This window comes from Cyanistes caeruleus, chromosome 1 (genome assembly GCF_971803275.1).
Source record: "Cyanistes caeruleus chromosome 1, bCyaCae1.hap1.1, whole genome shotgun sequence".
In the NCBI taxonomy this organism is placed as follows: domain Eukaryota; kingdom Metazoa; phylum Chordata; class Aves; order Passeriformes; family Paridae; genus Cyanistes; species Cyanistes caeruleus.
The window spans coordinates 102660252-102672645 of NC_141701.1; the positions used below are offsets into that span (position 1 = coordinate 102660252).

General features: G+C 34.7%; 1 protein-coding gene across 6 annotated transcripts in view; it reads left to right on the forward strand.

Annotated features, from left to right (window-relative positions):
- The window catches only part of CNTNAP2 (contactin associated protein 2), a 1014544-nt gene that overhangs the window by 446630 nt on the left and 555520 nt on the right, over positions 1 to 12394 (forward strand). For 4 of the 6 annotated variants that reach the window (XM_086845653.1, XM_086845662.1, XM_086845669.1 and 1 more), the window contains one exon: positions 3731 to 3878. In XM_086845653.1, coding sequence (XP_086701779.1) covers positions 3731 to 3878 — 148 coding nt within the window. Of the gene's footprint in view, positions 1 to 3730; positions 3879 to 10569; positions 10641 to 10747; positions 10855 to 11569; positions 11665 to 12394 lie in introns of those variants that run through there. The other 2 variants (XM_086845684.1, XM_086845692.1) reach the window with 2 other exon arrangements.

The window sequence follows — 12394 nt, forward strand, 5'->3', positions numbered from 1 at the left end:
TGGGCTGGGTTTTCACAGGTATTGAGCAAAGATGTTTCACCAGCAAAGAGTAATTTAGGAAGTTCAGGTTTTGTCTTTTTTTCTTAAATGTCCATGTGGTAAAGGTGGAACAGATTTTTGAAGGGTCTTGTCTTCTCTGAAATCTGCTGTGGATTTCAGTCAGCTTGTGCAGAACCAGTTAGTGATGTGAATTTTTCCAGGGCCCCTGGATTTGAACTGCCCTGCAATGCTAAACATCATGCACTGCTGGTGGAGAGCTTCCAGCACCCAGCCAGCCTTGCCCTGCTCCCTGATGGTGCAGGTTCCTGAAAACACACGTGAAAAACAGTCTCCAGATTTTCCTTTCTGTGTAGTCAGAGGTCTGGTAGCCATAACCAAAGCTGTCAACATCTCACTTTTGTAATCTTTCTAGTTATTTGAAAAAATTTTTTGGTTTGGAATTTGGGGGGTTTTTTCCTATAAAATAAAAATTTAAAGGTTTAGTCAGCTTCATGCTTAGCTCAACTTGGAGTCCCAAAAAACAACCCCAGTTATGTTTCCTGAGGACATTTTCTTCCAGCCTGTAGATGTTTTCATATTTTATAATGGTATTTCTGTTTTCTATTTCTGCAATTTGTAGAGCTATAACAGCATGGAACACAGACTCTGGACTGTTTTCATTACTGCATGTCAAAATAAAGCTAGAAGCATAGATATTTTTTCAAAAATTCAGAGACATAAATTATTTCTTCCTTTGATAAAAAGGCAAAAAATACTATTAAGACTATAATAGTGAGCATAAAATTAAAGTGGTAAAAAAAAAGTACTATTAATTAAAGTTATGAAAAAAAAATTAGTAGTTCCTCATACTGGAAAAGAAACGTCATTATACTATTCCATGCATTGCCCTATTTTTACATCATCCTAGGAAGAGCCTATACTGAAGCAATTTTTGTACTTGTCTCTGGATAGATCATTAATTTGGATGGAGAATTCTTACCTGAATTGAGGTGAAGAATTAATTTTCCCCTTAACTAAGTTAGATTCTCTGGTATATATGTGATGATGTTTTTCAGTGAAGTACAGGGTTTTTTTCCTCTATGTCACAGAGAGCTGAGAGATTGGAAAGATCTTTTTGTCTATTTGGTTGAGGATCTAACCACCATCTTTCCACCATTCTACTCTTTGGTTAAAGTATGAAAGCTTCCACTTTTGTTCACTTAATAGCATTTCAGGCATTTGTGCCTCTTTATTTCATAGATAAATTCTTTAATGCTGAGAATTTCTTTTTAATCTTTTATTGTAAAAAGCATTTTCCAATAGGAGATTTTATAAGCTCCTATTCTTTGTCCATAGAATTGAGTACTGTAAAACTGTTGCAAACTGTCCTATTACAGGAAGCTAAAGTCATTTTGGCCAGTTTTACTTGCACGTTACTGTTAAGCTGTGTGTTATTTCGTTACAATACTTATATGAATTTATAATTTAGGTCTTCCATTTTTAATTATTGGTTAGACTGTAGTTGTTCTTTAAGTACAGGATAAAAAATTGATTCTGATCATAACTTTCCATAGTTTTGCTTCCAAATTTGCCAAACCCTTGTCTTCACTTTTCTCCAGGTCCTTTATATAAAGAGGTTTATACAGTCTCTCCAGTGTCCCCAAGTACAGTGGGGTGGATTAAACATACTAGTAAAGCCAAAGTGAAATTTAAAAATCACACCATTTTTGCTGAAAATTCTGCTGAGTAATTGATTATTTAATTTATTGTTTTTAAACTTTATTAGTTGGCCTGTTAAAATATGATGTCTGTCCTATAAACCTGCCCTGTTAAATTTTGAAAGTTATTTGGAGCTGAACAGAGTTTCCTCTTAAGGGGAGACAAAAATCTTGCTGTATACATTTGAAAGCTCCATTCAATATATGTTCAAAAGCACTGTTTGGAAAGGATTTGGGGACTTCTTTTCTTATCTTTTTTTCATTCTTATTCTGTTCCTGTCCTGTAGAGCACTACCTTTGAGAAAAGTGGTTGTGGCTAATAACATTCCCAGTCCTTTTATTGCAATGTGAGCTGAAATATGAAGCAGCTTACAGAACTCAGTATGCACTAAAAGAAGACAAATGGTTTATAGAACACAGAATTTTGGAGTTGGGCTCTTGAGGCAGTGTTTTACAGATAAGTGAGCCATTTTGTTTATTTTCCCAGTCTGAGTTAAAGAAAACGCATGATATCTGGTAATAATATTTAAGTGACTTAATGTGATTAATAATCTGAAGAACTTGTTTAATTTATATAGGTATATACACTTTTTTCTGGAAAAAAATGTTTTGCAAGGGGGTTTCATATTGTAAAATGCTATATTTTATTTATTTAGCCAGAGATTCACTCCCTGTTTAAAAAAAATGTCCTATTACAGATGAGGGTCTAAATTATATTTTTAAATCCTATTGGCCAGAAGAAGAGATTTTACAGCAATTGTGCATATTTTTCAAGGTTCTGTAAATTGACTTTTCAGTCTTGCAATAATAGATTTTAGGCTGGTATTTTCATTATCCACAAAGCATGTATTACTGTTCCCCATTTATTTAAATGAAGGCTGTGTTTAAAAGATACTGTTCTGCTGGAGACTAAAGGGAATGTGTTTTATTAATCTGGGACTGCCTTATTCTCTGTTCACTATATTTATGCATTCAGCAGAGGTTACTGATTCATATAGCAGTAGAAACCCTTGAAATGCCAGGTACCAGCTGGAATCAGCTCTCTTTCTGACAAAGAACTGGTAAACACAAGTCAGGGTACAAAGTTTGGAGAGCTACAGAAAATACTTCTGATTTTGAAAGCCTTTTTCATCAATAATCTAATTAAATTATGTTGAAAATATAATCTCTTCCTATATTCAGTTTCCTTTGACCATAGCACTTCTAGAAAATGAAAAAAAAAAAAAACAACAAATAAGACTGAACCAAAATAACCAGCAAACCTCTACATTTAATAGTGTTTTGATAAGATGATACGAAGCATCATAAAATTAAAACATTCCCAAATGGAATTTGTTCTTGAGCTATGGAGCATTACTTTACATGCTCAGTAAAATATACATTTTTAAAGGAATCAAAATTTTTATTTCCTCCATAAAGTTCTGTGATTCCTACAAAAAGATTAAGAAAACAGGCAGCTGCTCAGTACGACTTTTTGTCATTGTTCAGTGTATGCTTTCCTTTGTCTTCTCTTCAGCTCAGAAGAGAGAACTCTTCACTTCCTTGTGCCACTTAATTTTATAAGTACTTCAAAGACACTAATTAATGTCTCTTACTAACTTATCTGTGAAGTGAGGAGTGCCATCACCATCATTTAGCACATAAATAGCTTCAGCACAAAAAAATTAAAGTGAATGTAACTGTTAGCATGTTATAATTTTGTGAATCCACCAATGAAGGGATCCTGTGCATCTTCCTTACATCAGCCACCACCTGGGTCTACGACACATAGTACAAAAAAATTATTCTTCTAAGATATATTCTCTTAGTAAGTAGTGTCTGATGTAATTAGCTATTCCTATTGCTGTAAGCAAAAGACCAATTTAAAATTTGTCTCTTTCAATATTTTGATGACAATACTTTGCAATAGTAGTCCTTATTATTTGGGATTTTTGTTCCATTATTGATATTTTTTATAGGATTTTATATGCATTTCTTCAGGTGCCAACCATATAGGCACTAGAACTGATATTTTTTCTTCTTCTTTCCCTTAGGCATTTCCTGGAAATACAAACTCTGACAGTGTGGTCCGGCATGATTTACAACATCCAGTTATTGCTCGCTATGTAAGGATAGTTCCTTTGGACTGGAATGGAGAGGGCCAAATTGGACTAAGAATTGAAGTCTACGGTTGTTCCTACTGTAAGTTTTTCCATCATGATCCTTTTTTTCTCCCCTACATAAAAACTCACTTTGAATTGTGGATTAAATCCAGATGTCAGAGACTTTTACCCTAGTTTGAGGATTCCTAGTTGTGTTACCCAGGGCTTCATGAAATATTTGTTGGAACTTGAATTCTGAGTTGATAGTTTGTTCTTCTCTGGAAGACGCAACATTAGAATTTGCAATAGTGCTTTGAGGTTGTTCCTATTCTTCTTCATGGCTTCTGTTGTAGAAGGCTTTGGTTATTCTATAAGCTTGATTGGGATGTTTGAGAGAGAGATCATATTCAAACTAATGCCATGTTGGGTCTTGAGAGATGAAACAGAAACAGGATGTAATTTATTGCTTGGTACAAGAGATAAAATAAAAGCAATAAATAAGAATTATATCAGAATGGCTTAGATTGCCCGAATATCTGACATGTTTTCCTGAGATATTTCGTTGAATATTTGAATGTGACTTCAGAATTTCTTCTGCAGTCTGCTGAGCAACAGTACAAGTGCTTCTGTAGTTAAGAGCAGAACTGGTAATGCTTTAAGAAATTAGTTTCTGATGCCCTTCCTTCAATTCAATCCAGCCAGTGCTTAAGTCTGCAAACCTGCAAAATTGAGTTTATGATATCCTATTTCGATGTAACTTTTAGGTAATATCCTGGATTTGTTGGTATTTTAGCTGGAAGATGTTATTTTAGATTTGTCTTTTAATAACCAGACTTTATTTTAAAATGAAGAAGACTCATCGTTGACCTCACTGGGTAACATAAGACCTCCTGGAGCCCTTTACCAGTCTGACTAGGAAAAAAACCCTGTAGTTTCAGTTGTTTTTTTTTATTTGACTAGATAGTCAGAAGACTCCATACTTTCACTCAACACCAATAGAACCATGAAGAATAGAGTTTTGTTATATTTTTTCTTATTTCCATACAACGAATGTTTTAAAAAGGTATATTGAATCACAGAATTTCCCAACAGCTGCAGGAATGCAGTTGAGAAATCAAATCAAATCAAACTTGCTGTGGTATTGGTGCTTCTGTACTGGGATTATACAGGCTGGTTAGAAGTATTTGCAAAAATACAAGAGCAGGACCTGTTGCAATAAGATAAAGCTTAGCGGTTCTAAACTAATAGGGATCAATTTAGAATAAATATGAGGGAGACATTTATTACAAAGGGAGTGCTAGAACACTGTAACAATTTACCCACAGAGGTGGTGGATGTTCCATCCCTGGAAACATTTCAGCTAGGGTTGGTTGAGATTCTGAGGATCCTGATGTAGTTGAAGACGTGTCTGATTATTGCAGAGGGAATGAACTAGATGGTCTTTAAATGTCCCTTCCAACCCAAAGTGTTCCATGTTTCTATGATATCTGTTCCCTGAGGAACTTTACTTTTACTGTAGGTTGCACTAAAGTAAATTCTTACTCAAAGAGAATTGAGCTTCTGAAGTTTTAGGTACAACTCTGATTATTCAGTACATGGCTCTTAACAAACAAGTGTTTACCATCATACCACTAAAATGTTTTACGTGCTGTTTTAAGTATACCAAACACTACAGCATGCCTAATTTCCCAGCATAATAAATACTTGCTTCTAAGTATACCTCCTTGCTTGTACATCAAATGCAATTTCAGGGGTTTGATATGAGAAACCAACATCTAGTTTACTGTCAAATATAACTCTCTTTAACAGAATAAAATGTAGCAGAATCAAACAAGAAACCCCATGATATTTGCTGCAATATTTACACATAAAAATGATGCATTTTGATGAAATGAATAGACAAAATGCTGTACATATGTAACAAGATACTTTTAGAGACTTAAAGTAAATGTGAGAAAAAGGTAAAGCACAGCTTGCTGACAAATTTATTTTATTGTTTGATGAAAAGTTGCTTGCTGCCTGAACTTTTGGAGGAGAATAAAGAGCATCTGCCAAGGACACAACATATGGAATAAAATACTAATAAAATGTGTCTTCACAGAAGAAGGTGGACCAATATAATTTTGTTTTTCAGAGAGAGTATTATTGGTCTGAGAAATTATTTCAATAATCATTGGAGATTTTTTTAATGTAAGATTAAAAATAATATACTCTGGTTTCATGTGTAAAGGGACTTTTCTTTCAACAGCTCTGTTTCAATGCAGTGTGGTCTTTACATGCAGGAATTGGGCTGCTCCCAAAATGGTATCAGTAGAGAGCAGCAGAGCGACTGGGAAGAAAAACTAAAAATCACTATGTAAAGAGGGAGGAAGGCAGCCCTTTGGTATGAATACTGTAACCAGGGAGTACTGTTTACAAATTCCCAGCTTGACTTCAAATGAATTATTTGGAGCCAGGTGTAAATGATGCACCTTTCCATGTAGATGTGTCCTTTGGCAGAGGCCAAGTTTTAAACCTTACCATTAGAAGTGCATATATTTGCATATAAATATAAGCACTGCCATTAACCAGTATGATTTGCAGATTAATCCTGCTGTCATTTAAGGAACTAAGCATTTAGATAATCACCAATTTTAAAAGCCTGATTAAAAGACAGTCTTCTAGTCAAATCTGCCTCAATTTTTGGAACTATTACCTGAATAAAAGGCTGCCCAATATATCACAACTTTAATTTTTCTTTTTGTTATTAAATTAATGTATTCTTTTACTTAGATATCTTCAGATATAAAAATAAGATTTTCTCACATTGCACACAAGGTTTAATTGAGAAGCCATGCACAGTGATTGTAAAAACTCTTTCCTTGCACATTGCTGCAACCTGGCCATTAGCCTCAGACCTTTAAGAAAAATGCTTCCTGACATTGAACTGCTTATTCAAATATCAGGTCACTAATTGACATATTTCTGGTTCCTATTTTGTTTGTATACATTTATAAAATACACATTTAACCTTTTTGTACAAAGTGTGAAATGTCCTTCCTTGCCCAGCAAATCCAGTCTGAAAAGAGGTATGTTTTCCAGAGAACAGTTAGACTTCACATCTGTACCCTGAAGAAATTAATAGCATTACCATATCTTCTTCTTTAAGTTTGGGTTTGCTTAAGGTTTGAAATTTGTTCTGTTTTTTAAATTTCATCTCTTTATTTTGTGTAGATTAAATCTGTGGGGTGTCTTCTCACAGGAGAGTTCACAGAAAAAGAATTAGTGTCTCACTCTACAAAAGGTTCAGAATGAATCTTGTTTTGGTTCTTTTTCATCTTCTGTAGTGGAAAACTGACTATATATTATTAAAAAAAAAAGAAAAAGAAGAAAAAAATATTAAAATTGGGTAAACAACTTGCTTAATGGCTAAATTAATGGTAAAATTGCATGAGCAAAATAAGCTTGAAAAATCACAACAAATAGACTATTATATAACGTAAAAAACACCTTTTGGTCAATGTGACTTTTAGCTTTTTATTTTAAAATTGTGAATTTTATAAACCCTACAGGGGAAAAGGGTCTTTACACTTGAAATAACATCATATATCTAAAAGTTATGAAGAGGAAAGCAATATAACCAAAGTAAAAATATCCACTGAAGTCAGTTAAATGAAAACTGATGGCTGAATTCTATTTCGTGCTCTTTTGGAGATAGAGGGCAATGGCACATGACATGGATCTTCCACCATGTTGACTTTTATGAATTTTTGAGACGGGCAGCAAAGATTTGGCATCTGGAGGCCATGAAAACTACAATATAGTACTTTTACTACTGATTCATGAAGACCATAATTAGCTCCTGCAGGATCATTGCCATATGAATAGTTCCCTTAATCTCCATCCTGTGGCAGATGAATGCCTACAAAAAAGGGGCAATAAGCATATTATTGCATAGGCTTTGGTTATGCTTTTCAAGTTAACTGTAAGAGGCCTTCTGGGTCATGAAATCCTGTGTGAAAAACATTCATGATACCTTTATTCATAGAGAAGTTTTTATATGGCTGTGCTGATTTTCTGGCTCTAAACAGTACATTTGTATCTTTTTGGATGCAATTGCACATCTGATGGTAAGAATTTTCAAATTTCACATGAGTCATTTCTGAATTGTAGGATACACTTGAAAAAACACAAACACCTGGAGATGGCAGAAAGCCATGAAAATATTCAATATAGTCAAGGCAAATAGGTGGCAGGAACAATTACAAAGCTCCATGAATGGCTGCAAGCCAAGCTGTTTACATTCACTGATGAGCTCTATTTGCTAATACTTAGGAAGCAGAGGGACTGAACAAATGTCACATGACCTGTATTTGCAAATCTGTTCTTTTTCAGCTCTACTACATTTACTGCTATGTCAAATGTTACTGTTTCACTATTCTGATTGGTGACTGTTCCTTTTTTTTTTTTAGAAAGGGAGGGAAAACAAGGAAAAATAGTAACCACAGTCCTGTGGTTACTCATGAAATAATGAATGTTTTTATGGTCAGCATTTACTCTACAAATAGAAAAGTGAACAAAATTTTGGTCATGGAATACAATAACTAAAATAAGATTTGGAGGTGCTCATAAGGCGTGAGCCAAATGAATAAATGCAAGAACTGATGAGGAAGTAGTGAAGTGGTAAAACCTATGGGTTGAACAGATCTTTTGGTTGTTGTAGTTAATCTTGTTTGCCTGCGGTGACTTTGAGTTAAAACACTGTTTCCTTTGACAATTAATTCTTCATTCAGGTACACTTAGCTGCTTGGAAACTTATTTATTTGAAATCTGCTTAACTTGGTTTCATGCTGTAGGCACTAACTAACTAACTAACTATCTGTGTTCCACTCTCTGTCTGGTGTGGTTGCCATAGACACTTAAAAGAGAAACTTCCATATTGTCCAAAATAATCTGTTGCATCCAAATAACAAAATAACTGTTTAAGGTAGATTAAAAACCTGCTTTATTTCCCTTTTGTTGAATCTTAGCAAGTTTCACTTGTCCAGATTCAAAGGTATACCTTGGGCATTTGATTTCACCAGCATATAGCATAAAAATAAAAATAAATAAAATAATAAAATAAAAAAAAAAAAAATTATCCAAAGTGTCATGATTCCTATTGAAATACCCTGTGGTAAATAAAATAAATACTAACATGTTTCAATAAATTTATACATACATATCTTTGCTCTTACACTTTTGGTACATGTGTGAATATATGGCTAAATGGCGAAGGTATTTATGTAGTCCAATAATTGGCATAAAATTTCCTAGCTCTTCCTGTGATATTTTATTACTTACATTAAATGTGCCACTAAGTTTTGTGGTCAGAATTTCCTGTCCACATAAGTCATGAAACTTCATAAAAACATTAACTGTCAGAAAGGAAGAATATTTTTGAAGTGTTCATTTTATAAAATCGTATTTCTAGAAACTTTACTGACTTGCTGTAAGTGACAGTTCTTTGAGTATACAGGGATTGTAATGTAGGGGAAAAGCAGAACTAAAAGAATCATTTAGTAGAAGCTGCTGTGAGCTACAAAAGCTTTCCTTGTGTCAGTGGTTTGGATAGTAAAGATTTCTGTTAAACATCCAACTGGTTTTCCCCTTTTCTCTTAAATTTCAGTATTTGTCCTGGGAATTTCTATACCTATTTAAGTCTTTGTGTTTGGTTTTTAGTCTTCATCTTCACAGCTATCAGTGGCAAACATAGCTTGATATTCTCCTTCTGACATTAAAGGTGCATGGATGGATACTCATATCTAAGCTATGGAGAGTGAGGAAAAGACCTGTGAACTTTTTCTTTGCAAACTTTTAAAGACCTGTTTGAATTTTTGCTCTGTTGGTAAGTTTTCTTCCTTGTTAGTGTAGTTTTTTTCTACCTTTTTGTCAGACAAGAGATTTGGTTTTTTCTTAAGGTCATGAAAATGGACACCTTTTGTAGTCCAGATAGTCTCAGGTCATTTTTAGTCATTTAATAATAGAGTTTTGTAATTTAAGACCAAAAATACCCTCTGCTCTTTCAGTACAGATTGTTCTTCTCTATGACCTCTCCAGGAAAGAGCAGTTGTGATTGTTCCTATATACATGTTCATATATTTTGGCATGAAAAATAAGTGAGAACATTCATTACCTTCAGTTGTTATCATTGACAAACATAAGCCTCTTTTGGTAGTAGATACCACTTAAATTTTAAAATTATAAAAAAATAAAAGTTGCATTGTGTTGTTTGGGTTTTTTTAATGCATTAAGAAATAAACTTCTAAAATCAGAAGATTCAGGCTGAAACAGAAAAAAAAATATTTCCAAATACCTTATTGTTTACTTTTAACATTTTTCTCTAAATCAAATGTTTCAGAAAGATTTGACATAAAAGGAATTATTAAAAAATATATTTTATTCTTCATATTTTTTGTTAATCTGATGCAATATGAGGTTTTTTCCTCTCTCAACTTTTTGCATAGAGTAAAAAATGAAAAAATCCATTATTTTCCACTTGTAATTGTAAGGAGGCTACTAGCAGATGTTCTCAAGCACCACAGCTTTGAGAAGTGCAACAGCCGTGTGTATTCTTTACAGGTTCATCTGTTAACTGGCAATGAAAGTATAATCCGTGTGCTGGTTTCAGCCGTGGTGGAGTTAATTTTCTTCAGAGTAGCTGGTGTGGGGCTGTGTTTTGTATTTGTGCTGAACACAGGGTTGATAATACAAAGATGTTTTTGTTGTTGCTGAGCAGGCCCTGCACAGAGCCAAGGCCTTTCCTGTTTCTTGTATTGTACAGCCACATTGATGAGAAAGCTGGTGCTGTTTGGGAGGCTGGGAGGAGACACAGGCAGGACAGGTGACCCAAGCTGACCAAAGGGACATTTCAGACCATCTGGCATCTTGTTCTATGTATAAAGTGGGAAGAAAAAAAAGAGGGGGATGTTTGAGGTGATGGCATTTGTCATTCCAAGTACCCATCACATGAGATGGGGCCCTGCTCTCCTGGAGATGGCTGAGCACCTGCCTGCCCATGGGGAAGTGGTGATGGAAGTTTTTGTTTTGCTCTGCCTGTGTGTGGCTTTTGCATTCCTTATTTAAATGTCTTTATCTCAACCCCTGTGTTTTCTACCTTTTACTCTGCCACTGTTTACTCTAATCCTGCTGGTGAGGAGTGAGTGAGTGGCTGTGTGGGGCTTGGTTACCGGTGGGGGTTAAATCGTGACAATCAGCCAGAGAAAAACAAGTATGTTTTGTAGGAATACCTGATCCACCAGCTTGTTCAGTCATATTCCTACCGAGTTTTCAATTACACTTGAATATTTTTTCATCACTCATCATTTCCTTTAGAAGGATGTAAGCAGCTGGCTTGTTTGAAAAGGTTATTTTAATTCTTTTTTTTCTGTGGAATGAAGGAAAACTTTTCCTTAGCATATAAACAGAATTTATGGCCAAATTTGATTAAATTGTGCAGGGTTTGATGAATGTTTTTTAAAGTCAGATCTGGCTGTTGTGTAAAAAAGCAGACTAATGTTTTCTAATTGGTTTTCCAGCAACTGCCCACACACACCACAGAAGGGATCTTCTATACAGTGGTCTGTAATCAGTTAATAGGAAGATGGAGATTTAAAACATATCCTTTAATAACCATCTGAAAATATCAAAACCAGAAGCAGAGCTAGAGTGTGCTTTTTCACAAAGAATGGTTGCATTTAGGTAACTGCAGTCAAAAGCTTCAGTCTAATCACAATAGTCTTGCCTTTAATCTTTTTTTTTGCCTGAATGAAGGTCCATGATGGCTGTGCCCAGCATAATTTTCTTGCATTCCTGTGAGTGGTGATTGATCCATTTGTCCATGGTGACTTATTCACTAGAGAAATCAGGTAGGGATTTTTTTTCCTCATGAAACAAAAAATTCAGCAGATTTCAAGCAATAGGTCTTGGTTCTATGCCATTGATTTGGAGCCTAAAGGGCCTCACTGGTATTTTTTTTTTTTCAATTTCTGAAATAAAATATATTAAGGATTCAGCTACTTCCAGACCTTGTTCAATTTATTCTGCTTTTTCTCAGAAGTCTGGGTGAAGATGATGCATTTTGTATTTTTTATTTTAGGCATGGCAAGTGGCATCTTACTGTGAGTAAGTTCTTATTTCCTCTCTGCCAAAGTTTAGTGTTCTCTGATTAGAAAATGCACATATACAGGAGTCAAAATTACTGAGAAGAAAAAAGCAAATTTAACTCTTTATAGTAATGCTTTTATGAGATTAAAATGAGCCTTGGTGCTTACATGTAGTATATCAGTCTATGTTTCTAGACAAAATCATGTTTCTAAGCTGGACTCTCATCTTCATGAGCATACCTTTGGAGAGTCAGGTCACTGTGAGCCAGTTTCTCCCTGAATCCTCTAAAACAGGGAAAAAGTTCAGGATTTTCCATCTCATGAAGGTGACATTTTATGGCACTTCCCTAGTGGCCAATAAGGGCCAAAAAGGCCTCACCTTTCAGTCACTGCTGCTATTGCCCTTCAAAAGATCAAAAAAGCTGGAAGGGACATACAACAGTCCAATTGCTTGACCAGTTCAGGGTTGACCAAAACTTAAAGTATAAAGACA